Raw genomic sequence first — 15,925 nt, forward strand, 5'->3', positions numbered from 1 at the left:
GTGAACTATGCGATTGGAAACCATATTGCCTACTATCCATACATTTCTGATGCAGAAAGAAAATGCACTGGACTGCATGTGGTGTGAACTGGCCCTAAGGGCGGGTTCACATTTATGCAGTAATGTGCGCATGTTAACACATTATGACGGGCATAAATGTGAGTTGCAGGCAGCCCAGACATTTTGTATTCGTTGCACAGGTTGCGCCTGAACCTTTTTAAAAAATGCAACACATGAGAGTGCAGGTGCGTTACTTTAGTGTATTGGGTTACTATTTAAAATGAATGACACCCCTGCGCACCAAACCATATACTGTAACATATCTTACAACAACGCAGTTCTGAGAAACGCTCCTAACAGGTGTAGAATGTTGTATGGTGTTAGCCACTCATCAGTGCAGCAAGTTTGGAGCTTAGTGATGCCCTTTTATTGATTACCTTAAGTTATTAATCACTTCCCGAACATCCCATAGCAGATTTACTGCTACAGGGCGGCCGCTCTGTGCAGAATAATGTATATCTAAAAAAATATATATATCCCATAGTTTGTCGACGCTATAACTTTTGCACAAACAGATCAATACACGCTTATTTTTATTTATTTTTTTTTACCAAAAATATGTAGCAGAATATATATATTATTGGCCTAAACTGATGAAGAAATTAGATTTTTGACATTAATTTATTGGATATTGTTTTTCATTTTCAAAATTGTTGGTCTCTAGCGCAAAAAATAAAAAACTCTATTTATGGGGGAAAAAAGGACATAAATTTTACTGAGGTACAGTGTCGCACAACCGCACAATTGTCAGTTAAATCAATGCAGTGCTGTATCGCAAAAAATGGCCTGGTCAGGAAGAAGAGTTATGCCGCGTACACACGATCGGAATTTCCTTCAGAAAAAACTTGGATGGTCTTTCCGGACGGAGTTCCGCTCAAGCTTGCCTTGCATACACACGGTCACACAAAAGTTCTCAGAACTTTCGACCGTCAAGAACGCGGTGACGTACAACACTACGACGAGCTGAGAAAATGAAGTTCAATGCTTCCGAGCATGCGTCAAATTGTTTCCGAGCATGATTGATTTTTTGCGCGTCCAAATTGCATACAGACTAACGCATTTTCGGATAGGAACTTTTCCCGACCGAAAAATAGAGAACATGCTCTCAATCTTTTGCTGACTGGAATTCTGCCAGCAAAAGACCGATGGAGCAGACACACGGTCGCATTTTCCGACAAAAAGCTCTCATCATGGTTTTGCTGGCGGCATTTCCGATCGTGTGTACGGGGCATAAGAGGAGAAGTGGTTAACTATGTTAGATTTTACCAAAAAAAGGTATATAACGTGTCCGTAAACCCACAATGTTGTTTTTCATCAGCTGCTCCCTAATTCATTTATCTGATTATGTGGGCTCTTCTTTTTTTTTAAATGTTGCAGTAGGTAGTAGCAGTTAGTAGCAATTTCTTTTCATACACCTTTAAATATTGTGCTACTATTTGTGGTAGAGAGCAAGCTGCCACTAGAGGAATCTAGTTATGAAATATGAATGCTCTATAGAAGAATTAGACTTCTAAGTCCCAGAGAATCAGTGTGGTGCTTAGCGTGTAAATGAGAAGTCAGCAGGATCCCCCACCAGGAGAACTGTCCCTCTGGCCTTCTAATTACCAGGCTGCTTTGTCCTCTGAACACTGGCAAATTAGCTGGTAAAAGCGAAGCTGAGATGCTTCCGGGGTAGGCGCTCTGAAGCCGCTTTGCATGTTTGAACGTGTGTGTTAACAAAAAAAAAAGAGAAATATATAATAGGAAGAGGATTTAAGGGTTGAAGCATCTGAAATATTAATCATACTCTTAATGAGGCCATCCAAAAGACAGAAAAAAATAATACAAACTAGGTACTGATGGTATTTACAGAACATGTGTTATATCATGTAACGTTGTGTCCTATTGTAAGCACTGTAGCAATAATAGCCAGTGTTTGTGCAGTTTGGATCTCATATTTGCTGTCATAAGAGGAATGTATAGTCTTCACAATGTGTAGGTGTTTTGTTCATGTAAAAAGAGATCGGCGTGATATTAATTATCCTTTCAATTGTACTAATATTTTAAAAAGCTTGTTTCAATATGTAGGTTGTACAGTAATTAAGTACATCACAGTCCACAAACAGGCAGTATTTCCAGCTTTGCAGTGCTACACGATGTTTGTGCTCTACTGCTCCCTTCACAATGCAAGGCTATAAATCAGTTGACACATTAAAAAACAATGCCCTCCTTGTGTGGCCACTCCTTTTTATAATCAGTTTGGTAAAAGAGAAGTTTGGGATTAGAAAGAAAAAAGAAAAAATAGTTCTCCAGACTCGCCTAGGCCCAGACCGATGCTGCATCTGTCCCCAGCCACATGTAGACTGAATACTGAGTGAGGGAGCTGATCACTTAGTTCTCCGTCTTTAGTGAACAGTCACCGTCTCTCTGCTCTCCCCCTTCAGCGCTCACCGGGCTGTGGAGGGGGCAGGAGCAGCTGGCTCAGGCTCTTAGTGGCTTGCTGAAAGGGCTAAGCCAGCTGCCGACTCAAGCATTTGGGTGGATCCCGACAAAGTTGGGATCTCTCTGGAAACTGGACTGGCTGAATAACATCAGTTACAACATATGGGTCACAGGAGTGCAGAATGAAGTGCACTCCTGTGATCCCCAGAAGAGGTAGGGCCAGAATAGCTTTGGCTATACTTTAAATGTAAACACATAACAGGTGTTGTTCCAGCTAAATTCCACTATACTTTTCCTTTAAAGTGAACCTATGGCTTGTTTGGTCCAGTCATCTGGGCAGACCCTGACCATATGGTCGGGTTTTTTTCAGAGTCTGACAGCAGTCTTTAACCTGTTGTTTGCTGGAAATAAGTGGCAGAATGAACTGCACTCCTTTTGATCCCCAGGAGAAGTACAGCCAAAATTGCTTTGGATATACTTCTTAAAATGTAAAGGGAGCTGGGCTGCTGTGAGAATAACTTGAATTACTTCAGTGCTTCTGCTGTGCAATTTGAAGATACATTGTTCCACAGTACCTGCAGCTTCAGAGATTAGTGGGGGGTTGTTTTAAAGCTTATTAACTTGCAGTTAATTATATGTAGCTACTTGAATGACTATAGCCTGACCACAAGTTCTCTTTAAAGTGCATAATTAATGAAGAGTTGACATTCCTATTTTATGCTAGTTGCCTGACTGTATCTTATGTCTGCGTCATAGATCCAGAACAAACATGCAGCAGATAAAAGTCAGAGATGAGTTGAAATTCTTATTTCTTGTGCTTGTCTGAAGTTTTTTGTTTTGCACCTGTCTATATATTGTACCTTTTTAGTAGGGTGGACTAGACTAGCACTATGGTAATTCTGAAAAACATCTAAAGAGGTTTGCCAAAAGGTTCATACCTTTGAGATTTAGGCTGGGTTCACACTATCTTCACATGTGGCTCACAGTAGGGGTCCGGTGCGTCCCTATTTACGGTTTGAGGTCCGATTTCAGTCCGAATTTTTAGGCTGAATTTGAACCTGAAATGGACCAAAAGACACACGGTTCCTATGCAAATTTGCAGCAGAGATATGTGAACTGGCTCCATAGAGAGCCGGTCAAAATCTCCTGCTATTGAGAGTTCTCCGCATCCAATTCACACTAGTGTGAACCCAGCCTTAGGCTGGGTTCACACTAGTGTGAATTGGATGTGGGTTTCCCCTCATCCAATTCGCATGACAGGAGATTGTGACCGGCTCTCTATGGAGCCGGTTCACACATCTCTGGAGCGGCGTGCACAGGAGTCCTGTGCATCTTTGGCTCCGTTTCAGGGCCGAATTCAGGCAAAAATTCATCCCTGCTTCGTCCTGAAACAGAGAACAGGGACGCACCAGACTCCTGCTGCGAGCTGCATCCGGCATCAGTCTGAACCCAGCCTGAACGTGCACATTGAACAACATGTTAATGCATGTGCACACTTTGCTATTGCATTTAATGGTCCTAATTCACATCTATTCACCAAATTTGAATGCATTGGCCGTAAAAGTGTAGGTCAGTTTTTATTTTAGTGTGTCAACATGCATTGTAGACCTTATTGATGTCAATGGCAGTGCATGAAAATGTCTGTAACATACATTTTGATGCATATTCAGCACATTCGATACTAAGCTAAGCAGGGCAATAACTTCTCTGCAGGATGTGGAAACCTTGCAAAAAGATCTGAACAAATTAATGGGGTGGGCGACTACATGGCAAATGAGGTATAATGTAGAAAAATGTAAAATAATGCATTTGGTTGGCAAAAATATGAACGCAATCTATACACTGGGGGGAGAACCTCTGGGGGAATCTAGGATGGAAAAGGATCTGGGGGTCCTGGTAGTAGGCTCAGTAATGGCATGCAATGCCAAGCTGCTGCTAACAAAGCAAACAGAATATTGGCATGCATTCAAAAGGGGATTCATTCCAGAGATAAAACAATAATTTTCCCACTCTACAAGACTCTGGTCCAGCTGCACCTAGAGTATGCTGTCCAGTTCTGGGCACCAGTCCTCAGGAAGGATGTACTGGAAATGGAGCGAGTACAAAGAAGGGCAACTAAGCTAATAAAGCGTCTAGAGGATATTAGTTATGAGGAAAGGTTGTGAGCACTAAACTTATTCTCTGGAAAAGAGACGCTTGAGAGGGGATATGATTTCAATTTACAAATACCATACTGGTGACCCCACAATAGGGATAAAACTTTTTCGTGGAAGGGAGTTTAACAAGACACATGGCCACTCATTAAAATTAAAAGAAAAAGTTTAACCTTAAACTACGTAGAGGGTTCTTTACTGTAAGAGCGGCAAGGATGTGGAATTCCCTTCCACAGGCGGTGGTCTCAGCGGGGAGCATCGATAGTTTCAAGAAACTATTAGATAAGCACCTGAATGACCGCGACATACAGGGATATACAATGTAATACTGACATATAATCACACACATAGGTTGGACTTGTGTCTCTTTTCGACCTCACCGACTATGTAACTATGGTAACTAGCCTCTCCCATTGCAACCTCTACTTTACTTAATATTTCATTTGGCTGACAAAACTCATCAAAGTAATGCAAAACACATTAAAACATTACATCAGCACACACAAAAAACACCAGTCGGTGTATAATGAAAAAAAAATTGAACAAAACTGGATTACTAACACACATGGAAGCTGCTCAAGGAATTTTTTAGGTCACTATGAAATCTTATAGGTTGCTTACAGTGGACACAGCTCACTAATAGTGAGATATGTGACAGACTTGAGCAGGAAAAAAAACTACCCGCACTTGAGCCGTATTTTACTGCCAGCTGGGTTGAAGAGAATTTGGCAGGTCATGCCAAAAAAGCACATGTCTCACTGCTCTTCACTCTCTCTGAGAGTTTTGTCTCTACTTTGCGGCTTCTGATGTGTCAATTTACCACAAATTGATACTTTGTAATAAATGCCGAGAAGTTAAGACCCAACTTCATCAAAAACCTTTTTATATTTTTAATCTTTAGGATAAAGTGATTAGAACCCCTTATTTGTTGTGTGTCCCCATTGGGAGTTCTCCTCTTTTAAGGTCCATGTGACAGCTGTCAGATGTGCCAGGGAAGTCTCTTCTATGGGAACACAGACAGCATTTAAAAAAAGGATTGAGGTTATAAACCCCTTCCCTTTAGATTTTGGCTGGAGTTAGTCTTCAGAAATCACCAAAGGGTTTCTTATATCTCCCAAAGACATCAGTGATTAGAACTCCACAGTTGAATTCTGTGGAAGAGTGCAGTCATGGAGGTTGATTTACTAAAACTGGAGAGTGCCAAATCTGGTGCAGCTGTGCATGGTACCCAATCGGCTGAAGCCTTGAGAAAATGAAACTGGAAGCTGATTGGTTTCTCTGCAGAGCTGCACCAGATTTTGCACGCTCCATATTCTCTGGGAGTCAAGTGAAGTCCTTTACTGAAGCAACCTACGATCAGAATAACTATAGGAACTGAGTTTCAGATAAGCCCGTGACACCTTCCTATGCTTGTTTGGGGCTCTTTTATTTAAACCAACCAAATAAAACTTTACAGGCCCCTTAAACAGTGCTGTATTTAAATTCTACTTTTCACAATTAAAAATGTCCTATCTGAAGTATGTTTATCTTTTTCATGTTGAATGAAATTAAATTTGCAGCATTAAAAGCTTCTCTTGAGGATTGGGGGCTTCCTGAGCTGAGAAGGATGGATTAAAAAGAAGCAATGAAGCTGGTCTAGTAATGAAGTGCTTGATCATATTTTATGAATGTGATGTCGTGCCCTTATCCTGATTAGCTTAAAGTGGTTCTAAAGGCTGAAGGTTTTTTACCTTTATATATTCTAAGTAAAAAAAAAAAGGAAAGTACAGCTGTACTTTAATGTTAACGAAGCAAGAGAGTCCGAATGACAGCCAGGTATCTAGCATTTGCAGAATGAGAAATCAGCAATGGCAGCTTCCTTTTGAAAAGGTTTTATTTAAGGCAACTGATTTTCAGTTGAATTGGAATCAAATCTCATGTCTGTGGATGCCATGAGGGTGCTGCTGGCAAGCCACTGGTGGAGAAGAGAGCAATCGCATAGGTTAGAAAATGAATTCCCAATCATTTCTTCCCCTCCTTGCTCTCTGCCTCTTTTCCCCTCCTCTCTCCATTGAAATATACTTAGAACCTCAGCAATTTCAAGCTTGCACATTAATGGATTGTTCCATGTCACTAATACTGACATGTAAGCATGTTTAAGTCACCCCTGTAGGGTATGTGGTGTCTTAAAACACAGATAACAGTCCATGACTTTTTTCCTTAAAGCAAACTATATATGAATCATGTGTCCGAAAGCTCTTTTCTCAGGTGCCCTTTTTTCTTATTATACTCAAACTAATGGTCTAAAATAATAGGTCTTTATGTATGTAGCCTGCCTTTTCTAGTTCTATATTAACAATTGGTTTATGACTCATTCTTCCTTTTTTTTAAACACCGGAGTCAGGATCATGTACTTAAGAGCAGCAGATTTTCTGTACATACATTATATATGTTATATATGCATACAGTACTATTGAATTATTGTATTACAGCAGGGGTCTCCAAACCTTTTAAACAAAGGGACAGTTTACTGCCCTTCAGACTTTAATAGGCCATAGACGGTGCAATTTTTGTTTCCTGCAACCACAGATTGCAGGAAAGAATTTTGCACGATTCCCCCCTCAACACAGATAGTGCTGACACTGAATCCCTTCTGTCGAGCAATTGTCTGCTCCCGGCAGGGGGACAGGGGAGGGCGAGGGAAGCCATCTTTGCCAGGAGAACATAGTGATTATTGCTAGCAGCTATAGCAGCCGCTAGCGATAATAGCAACGGAATCCAGCAGACTGGTCATATCTATGGCACAAAGACAATGACATCAGCCTGCCCACACACGGTTCAAATCTCAGCTGGTTCCTGCTGAACCTGCCGAGATTCGAACCGTCTATGGCCAGCCTTTAGGAGGGTAAGTGGGTGTAGATAATGCCTCGTGCCTGGTAGTCAGTGGGAGCAAAAATATTACACTGTGCCTGTGGTCAGTAGGAGGAGGAATAGCGCCCCATCTTTGGTATCATTGGTATTAGTTGAAGGAATAGTTGTCCCATTGTTGGTGGCAGTCGGAGAAATAATGCTTTATCGTTGGTGTCAGTGGAAACAGTAGTGCCCCTTAATTGGTGTGAGTGGCAGGAAAAGTGCCCCATCATTGGTTTCAGTGGAAGGACTAGTACCCCACCTTTGGTGTCAGTGGAAGGAATAGTGCCCCATCATTGGTGTCAGTGGCAGCAATAGTGTTTCAACATTTATATCAGTGAAAGGAAGCATGGTCCATCACTGGTGTACTTGAAGTAAATAATGCCTTGAATTGGTAAAGAAAATAGTGCCCTACCGGCCGCATAAAGGCAAGCAAAGGGCTGTATCCGACCCTCAGGCCACAGTTTTGAGACCACTGTATTAGAGGGTCTCTTAACAAAAAAAATTGAAAAATTTAAGGCTACTTACTGCTGGCAACTGTTTGCCTTGCCCATGCCGTATGCATGGTGGAGAAACCTGTTTGGTCTTGCATCACTATTCTCTTTGTTGTTTGAGTGCTAGAGACCTGCAGTTATGTAATATTTGGCCTACCCAATAATTTCCAGGTTTTGGCATTTGCACAGGAAAGACTTCCACTGAAGAAGACATCATTAGATATATAGTATATTTTCATAATAAAGCGACTGAGATTCTAATAAAAGGGTAGCCAAAAAAGTCCCTACAATAGAGCTGGTAGTATACTCTCCATGTCTCCTACCCCCTTCACTCCAGTGTTAAAGCCTCTACTAGTCTCTTTAGCATTTGACACTTCCTGGAGTGTCATTTACTTGTGCCCCCTGCTGTGCCATGGTTCAATTCTCTGACATCTACATCGCTTCAGGATTCAACAGATGAAACAGGAGCAAATGGAGCAGTACACAGGTATCCATTACTCCTGGAATGCTAAGAGACTGGCAGAGGCTGGTGCCCTGGAGCAAAGGTGAGGTAGAGAACGCAGGCTGATAGGAGGGTGAGTATATTGTCTTGCTGGGACCTTTTGGCTGCCTTTGTGTTAGAACCTGAAATGATCCTGTGCATGCATGGCTGGCATCATCTTTGTTCAAGAAGATTCAACACAGGTCAGCATCTACTTCTTGGACTAAATCTCTTCACCTAGATGTCATAGTCATAGAAATCCTGGTGCCTTTTGGCTCTGTAGACATAGCATGAAGATCAGCCCACCCACCCCCATGTACAGTGAGTGAGGACTGGGGTAGGGGCTATTTAAAACTTTTTTTTCTATCTGCCGGCAGAAATCTGAGGTTGTCATTCTCCCTAATTGCACTTCTAATGCCTAGGCACTGTCACATGACTATAGCCCAGCTTTTTATTGATTAAAAGTGGCAAAGTTTCAGTTTTTTTGTTATTGATATGTGACACATCAGGACTTTACAAATGCAGAGTTTTAAAACTTTCATTGAAAGTAGAGTTTTTCTAGAGAGGTTGTGGACGAAAGGTCATACTTGTCATGACTGTAGGAGTGATAATGCAGGGCTCAGGAGTTCTATAACAGACTTGCTTATTCGGCAATTCTACAGTATATATGAATTGCCATCTACTACATGACGCATGGTAAAACATTTTGTATGGGTTTCTGTGTGGTCCTGGGGGCAATTGGAGTCCTGATGTGAGGCTGGCCCTATGGGTAGGTGGTATGTTTGGCACTTTTCAATGGTGCAGATGGAATTTGTTTTATAGAAAGTACCACAAAGGAGAGAGTGGGGAAAATAGACTTTTGTGACACCCAGGAAACTATTAGACAATGGTGCTAAAAAGAAAAGGCAAATATTTATTGAGATTGACATTAAAATGACTCCCGAACAAACATCATGGGAGAAAACAGAGAACAGAAAGCATAATAGCATAAAAATACCACATATTATAAAGTGGTAGAAAATGGTAGATGGTAGTGTTATGTCATTTGTGATCTAGTATCTAATGATGGCACAAAGTTGAGGAGATCGTGCTATTCAGTAACATTCTGGGTGTATTGTGGTTAATTATGGGGCTATATCATTTTTGGGTTTCCATTAAAAAAAAGGTTATGATGGTACACATTAAATATAACTTTGTGTTTAATCGAAGGAGACACAGTCTAACTGCTGAGACTAATTTTTTATCTTGAAGTTAATTTGTGCAGCTGGCTGCCCTTCTGAATAAATCCATTCGGTTGCCGATGACCCTATTTTCTAAATGGCCCTATTCCAAACACTTCCCTCTGTAGCTATACAGAATTGCTTGGCTTATGTACAGGACTGGGTCTTCTTACAGATAACAATCCAATATGGCTCTCTTTTCCCAGTGACTAAAGCAGGGCTCAAAATTTTAAGTATTGAGCTACTAGCCAGGCCTTAAGAGTTACTCGCCACCAGTTGCCCCAACCCAACCTCTACCCTGCCCTGCCCCGCATTCTGCCCCTAAACACACCCTTGTAAATTATCTCATGAAACGACACTGTTAAATGTTTTGTGCAGTGGTATTGCACAGAGTGGCCCCGATCCTCCACTTCTGGGGTCCCCGCTGGCAATCTTGGCTTCTTTTCTTTTGAGGACAACCATAACCAGTCGCTTGTTATGGGGAAAAATGTTGTCCGTGTGCTGCCGACCTGTGTGTCTATGGAGCCGCGCTCCATAGACTTACACAGCGGGCCTTAGGCCCACCACTCACTTCCTCTTTACTGCATTTGATTGACGGCAGCAAGAGCCAATGGCTCGTGCTTCTTGGCGAATGCTGTGTGAAGAAGAAGTAAGGGCAGAATAGATGCAGCCGTGCACAGCGCTGATCTATTCTCCCCTCTCTTACTCTTCATACAGGGGAAGGAGGGCACAGAGAAATTAAAAATGTTTTTTTACCTTAATGCAAACAATGCATTAAGGTAAAAAACGTTTTTTGCTGGCGGTGCACACGCCCTCCGATGTGACTCCACACTTGCCCTCAGCTTATTTCCACATACCTAATGCAAGCAGACAAGTGGAAATTTTGAGGGTTGGATTAAAGGATATAACCTAATTGGATGCTCTGCGGATCTGCTCCACCTTTACTCCATTCTCTATACATAAGCCTCGATTTGACAAGGACTCTCTGCTGCCAACAAGCACTGCAAAAAGCCTGTTGACTCTAAATGCAGTGTATTATATAAGCATGAGTGAGCTCACATAATGAATAAACAGGCTTTTTGCCATTCATTTTATAAGGGACCCCAATACACAAATATGTGCATCTCCAGATTTTGGACCATTGCTGTATGTTCACCATGGGGTGCCTTAAAGGGTTAGTTCACCTTTACCAAAACAGTGCCTCTAGATAAAATTTGGCAGCTTTACCCAAAGTTAAAGAACGCCCTTGCAACAGGTGTAGGCCATCTATGTACCTCCTGAAGCCTGTCTACAAAACTCCCAGAAGTGGCATAATCCTATCCTGCCTTCTGCTAGGACATTGCTAAAACACTCCCAGCCAATTCAAACCCCCTCCCCTGTTGCAGTAGCTCTGAGCTCAGTGATGCTGCGACAGAGTAGATATTTTATTTATTTATTACAGGTACTTATATAGCTCCATCAATTTTCTCAGAGCTTTACATATACATTGTACATTCACATCAGTCCCTACCCTCAAGGAGCTTACAATCTAAGGTCCCTAACTCACATTCATATGTACACATACTAGGGCCAATTTAGACAGGAGCCAATTAACCTACCAGCGTGTGTTTGGAGTGTGGGAGGAAACTAGAGTACCCAGAGGAAACCCACGCAGTCACAAGGAGAACATGCAAACTCCAGGCAGGGGGTTTCGTGGTTGGGATTTGAACCAGGGACCCTTTTGCTGTTAGGCGAAAGTGCTAACCACTACACCACTGTGCCACCCTAGTGAGCCATACGTGTGCAGTGGTCTGAGAGCTCGCTCCTGTGATGGTGAGGGTGAGCAGTAACGGCTGGGAGTCTTTAGCAATGTCCTAGCAACATGACAGGATGGGAATGATGCTCTCACTCTGAGGTAGTGGTCTACACCTATTGCAAGGGCATTATTCAACTTCAAATTCAAAGTTGCACAGTTTGTCTGTGCAGGTAACGGGCGCCTCTAGAGCAGGGGTCTCAAACTGGCGGCCCTCCAGCTGTTGCGAAACTACAAGTCCCATCATGCATCATGCCTCTGCCTGTGGGAGTCATGCTTGTAACTGTCAGCCCTACAATGCTTCATGGGACTTGTAGTTTCGCAACAGCTGGAGGGCCACCAGTTTGAGACCCCTGCTCTAGAGTAACCTCTTGCTGTCCATGCTATAGCCGAAGGATGGCTACAGCACGAGCCTAAATTGCCGGCAGGGCGTCCATGTACGTCCTCCCGTGCATGTGATGCCTGCACGCCCCCTACTGGGTGCGCGCGGGTCTCTCTCTGTGATCAGCAGCAAGTCCATGAGATCCCGGCCCCTTACCACGTGATCAGCTGTCAGCCAATGACAGCTGATCAGGTAATGTAAACAGAGCTGGTAATCTGCTTTTTTCCCCCCTCATGCTGATAGCGTGAGGAGAAAAAAAAGAGCTGATTACCATATGGAGTAAACGGGACATCCCGGGAACATCCCACACACTCCAGACCCACTGCTGCTAAGCAGTGCCTACCAATGCCACCTGCCAGTGCATATCAGCACAGCTTAGCAGTGCCCACCAGTGCAACCTATCAGTGCAGCCTCATCAGCGCACATCAATGAAGGAGAAAAATTACCTGTTTGCACAATTTTATAACAAACTATGAAAACTTTTTTTTTTGGTCTTTAGCAAAAAAGAAAAAAAAAAGTAGTAAATAAATACCACCAAAAGAAAGCTTTATTTGTGTGAAAAAAAAGATAAAAATTTCATATGGGTACAGTGTAGCATGACCGCGCAATTGTCATTCAAAAAGTGGCAGCAATGAAAGCTGAAAATTGGCGTGGACAGGAAGTGCCCAGTAAGAAAGTGGTTAAAGCAGTTTATATTGGGTAAAGGTGAACTAACCCTTTCAAAGATGGCCCTGGTAAGATACCACAACAAACGTAAAGTTCTGTAGGGGACCCTAAAATGTTAGGCCTTTCCTCATTTTCTCTCACCGTGATAGAGGTCACCAGGATAGAAGGCTAGAGTTGATCTTGCCAACGGAGACTCAGCAGTAAAAATCCGACGGAGGTTCAAACCTTTCTCTACTCAAACTAGAAATAATTGTTGGCTGAACTCTCAGTTTAAACTTGCCAGCTTCATTGTGCATGTACTTGAATGAATGCAGCTCATTTTGAAAATTACTAGTTTATTGATTTCGGGCCTTAGGAGAAAAAGGTGCTGTTTTGCTTTGGCATCCAATCGGCTTCAGGAGTCAAAAACGAAAGGATGAATTTGATTGGTTGGAGCAGCTAGTGCAGTTGCTATTAATACCTGACCCATTGATTTTTCTGTTTGGTCTAAAGAGCGCCGAGGCAGACAACCACCATTGTACAACACTCTCAAGAGCAAGCTTGACGCTTAGAACAAGTAATTGACACTTTCCACAGGGAACTGTGCTTCAAACCAGCAGCTGAAACCGTTAAGAGGAAACTATCTCAGCGGATCAACGTGATGCATTCTGAGCCTGAAACTGATAGTAATTCCAGACTATAAGATTCCAATGCTGTACAAGCATTATTTCCAAATGACTGCTCTCTGCAACACTCACAATGTGTTGTGTAGTTTTTTTTTTTCCACTCTAAACATTATCAGACATATTTTCTAAATGAAAGAAATACCTTTATTTTGCGGAGCTTGAGAATGGTGGGTACGGTTTTACAAGGCCGTAAAGGTCTTTTTTTTAGAAGTCATTAATACATTTATGGGTGATCCAGTGGCTATAAATCTGTGGAATATTTCTGCCCTGAGCCTACTAATTTGTCCCGCTTTGCATAGTTAATGCACCACTGCTGTTTTTGTTAACCACAAATGCACCTGTTCTGGGCGAAAGGTGACACACATGCTTTCAGAGAAACTGTAAAAGCTGGTCTAGATTTTTTCGTTCAGACTGCAGGCTGAACTGAACAAATCTATCAGATTCCTCCATCCATGGTAAATAGTGTGGATGGACTAATCTCCCCTGCCAGTTACTGTATTCTGATAGTCGGCTCCAGCAGCTGTCAGAATATGTGAACATTGCCTGCATCTGAAAGGATGCAGCCACTGTTGGGGCCCGTACACACAATAAGAAAATTGGAAGTAAAACTTTGTACGACGTACGATCTGACGATTTTCTGATCATTGGTATAGTGCTTTTGACAGCCAATTCCGACTTTTTGGATGACAAACTGAAGGTGCGGGCTATAAAATTTTTATCGTAAGTGAACATAACATCCGATTTTCGTTTAATGAGTACAGTTTTTGTCTGAAAAAAATCGTAAGAGCAAGACTAGGCATGCTCAGAATCTAGAGAATGCATACAAAGCAATTCAACACATTACATCACTTCTAAAGTTGTATTCTGTCCTACAAAAATTTTCGTATGTTGAGTAACCTCTTTTTACTTTTGATATGATACTAGCATGCAACAAAAAACAGAAAAATATTTGTCCAATAATCTGATCGTGTACAAGGCTTTAGGCTGACAATTTTCCACCCAGCTCCTTCAACAAAAGGTCAGTTGCCTTTTTTGAGCCAGGTGGTATGAATTTCAGCTGAACCAGCATGTGTCAGCTGAATTTTGCAGTGGGTTTTAGTCTTAAAAGAGAAGTATGGATTTTTTTTTTCATTCATCCTTACTTAGGTGGATGCAGCATCAGTCCAGGGCTGCATCTGTCCCTGCACCTCTACACTGAGAACCAAGCGATCGAACACCGTTGATCGCTCGGTTCTCACAGCTCCCCGAGCAGAGAACTGGCAACTGTCAGTCACCGGCTCTCTGCTCTGCCCCCTCCTTGCTCACTGAAGCACTGAGCTGTGGAGGGGGCAGGAGTGGCGAGCTCGGTGGTGTTTATTTACAAAAACACTCCCATATCAAAATAGTTCAGGGGTGCATTATCGGCTCTACAATAAAATAAGCTTTGGAAATGTTTTTAATTGCTATCTTTGGCTCTGTTGGAGAGATTTTCTCTGTTACCATTAGAGGGGAGCTTGGTTGTCCTACAAACTCATCTGTAGCCAAACTCCATGCTTATGCTCTTTTTTTATATACTCCATTGAATTGTGGGGCAGGAATATCAGACAAGGTTTTCCAAGGCCGTAAAGGTCTTTTTAGAAGTCATTAATAATTTTAAGGGTGATCCAGTGGCTGCTTCCAGGTTCTTATTAGGTAGGGGAGATCAGCGAATGGACATTCATCTCCCCTCTACCCAGGAGCTCATTGAAACCACTGTGAACTATGTAGCATTTTCTCTATCGTCCTGTCTCAGTGACCCCCTTGCTGAAAACTAGAGTTCCACGTTAATCTTTTTTTTAAAATATATATCCTGCTTTCAATTAAATCATACCTCGCAATTCTATGAGAGGGGTATCCACAGTTACTTCCTTACTTAGGCTGACATGAGATGTTTCTGTCGCAAGTAACTGACACAGTTTTATGTAAGGGTCAATTTCTTTTCCCTGTTCATACTTTAGTGAGCGAGATAATTCACTCAGGGCCATTGGGTATTGTGGGATTTATCTTACCGCCAGCCTTTGGCCTTTCTAAGTTAATAGCTGTGACTTTTGTTCTTTTACTAGGATTCAGCTCAAGAGAGCGTTATCAAAAGAGATATCCACCGAACGTTTCCTGCACACGAATATTTCAAGGACTCAGAGGGCGATGGACAAGATTCCCTTTACAAGATTTGTAAGGTAAGAAGATAAACACTTTGCAACAAAAAAAAAAAAAATGTTTGTAGTCCATATGTTTTTTTCTGTTGGGGCAGTTTCTTAAAGAGGAGGTCCAGCCTGGGTGAGAAAAATTAAAAGTCAGCAGCTACAAATACTGTAGTTGCTAACTTTTAATATTAGGGCACTTACCTGTCCAGGGAGCCCACGATATCAGCACCCCAGCCGATCTTCGGATCGACTCCCGGGTGCTGCTGCTGCCATTTCTGGTAAGGGAACCAGGCAGTGAAGACTTTCGGGTTCTTTACTCCTGGTTCTCTACTGCGCATTCACGAAGTGCGCTGCGCATTCTAATTGGCCCGGCGGCGGGGAACGAGGAGGAGGGGTGAACTCTTGGGAGGTCGGGCCGTGGACGATCTCTAGAAGTGGGGAAGGGGACCAGTCAAAAACAGGTCCCCCATTCCCCCCTCCCCCTGAAAGGTGCTAAATGTGGCACCGGAGGATGGGAGGAAGCATATAATAAGCGAGAGT

The 15,925-nt window shown here is 42.4% G+C and overlaps 1 protein-coding gene across 2 annotated transcripts in view; it reads left to right on the plus strand.

Moving 5' to 3' along the window:
- The window catches only part of RABGAP1L (RAB GTPase activating protein 1 like), a 595,387-nt gene that overhangs the window by 362,078 nt on the left and 217,384 nt on the right, over window positions 1-15,925 (plus strand). For both annotated transcript variants that reach the window (XM_073593438.1, XM_073593437.1), the window contains exon 14: window positions 15,305-15,418. In XM_073593438.1, the coding sequence (XP_073449539.1) occupies window positions 15,305-15,418 (114 nt within the window). The remainder of the gene's footprint in view (window positions 1-15,304; window positions 15,419-15,925) is intronic.

This window comes from Aquarana catesbeiana, linkage group LG07 (assembly GCF_042186555.1).
Source record: "Aquarana catesbeiana isolate 2022-GZ linkage group LG07, ASM4218655v1, whole genome shotgun sequence".
Lineage (NCBI taxonomy): Eukaryota > Metazoa > Chordata > Amphibia > Anura > Ranidae > Aquarana > Aquarana catesbeiana.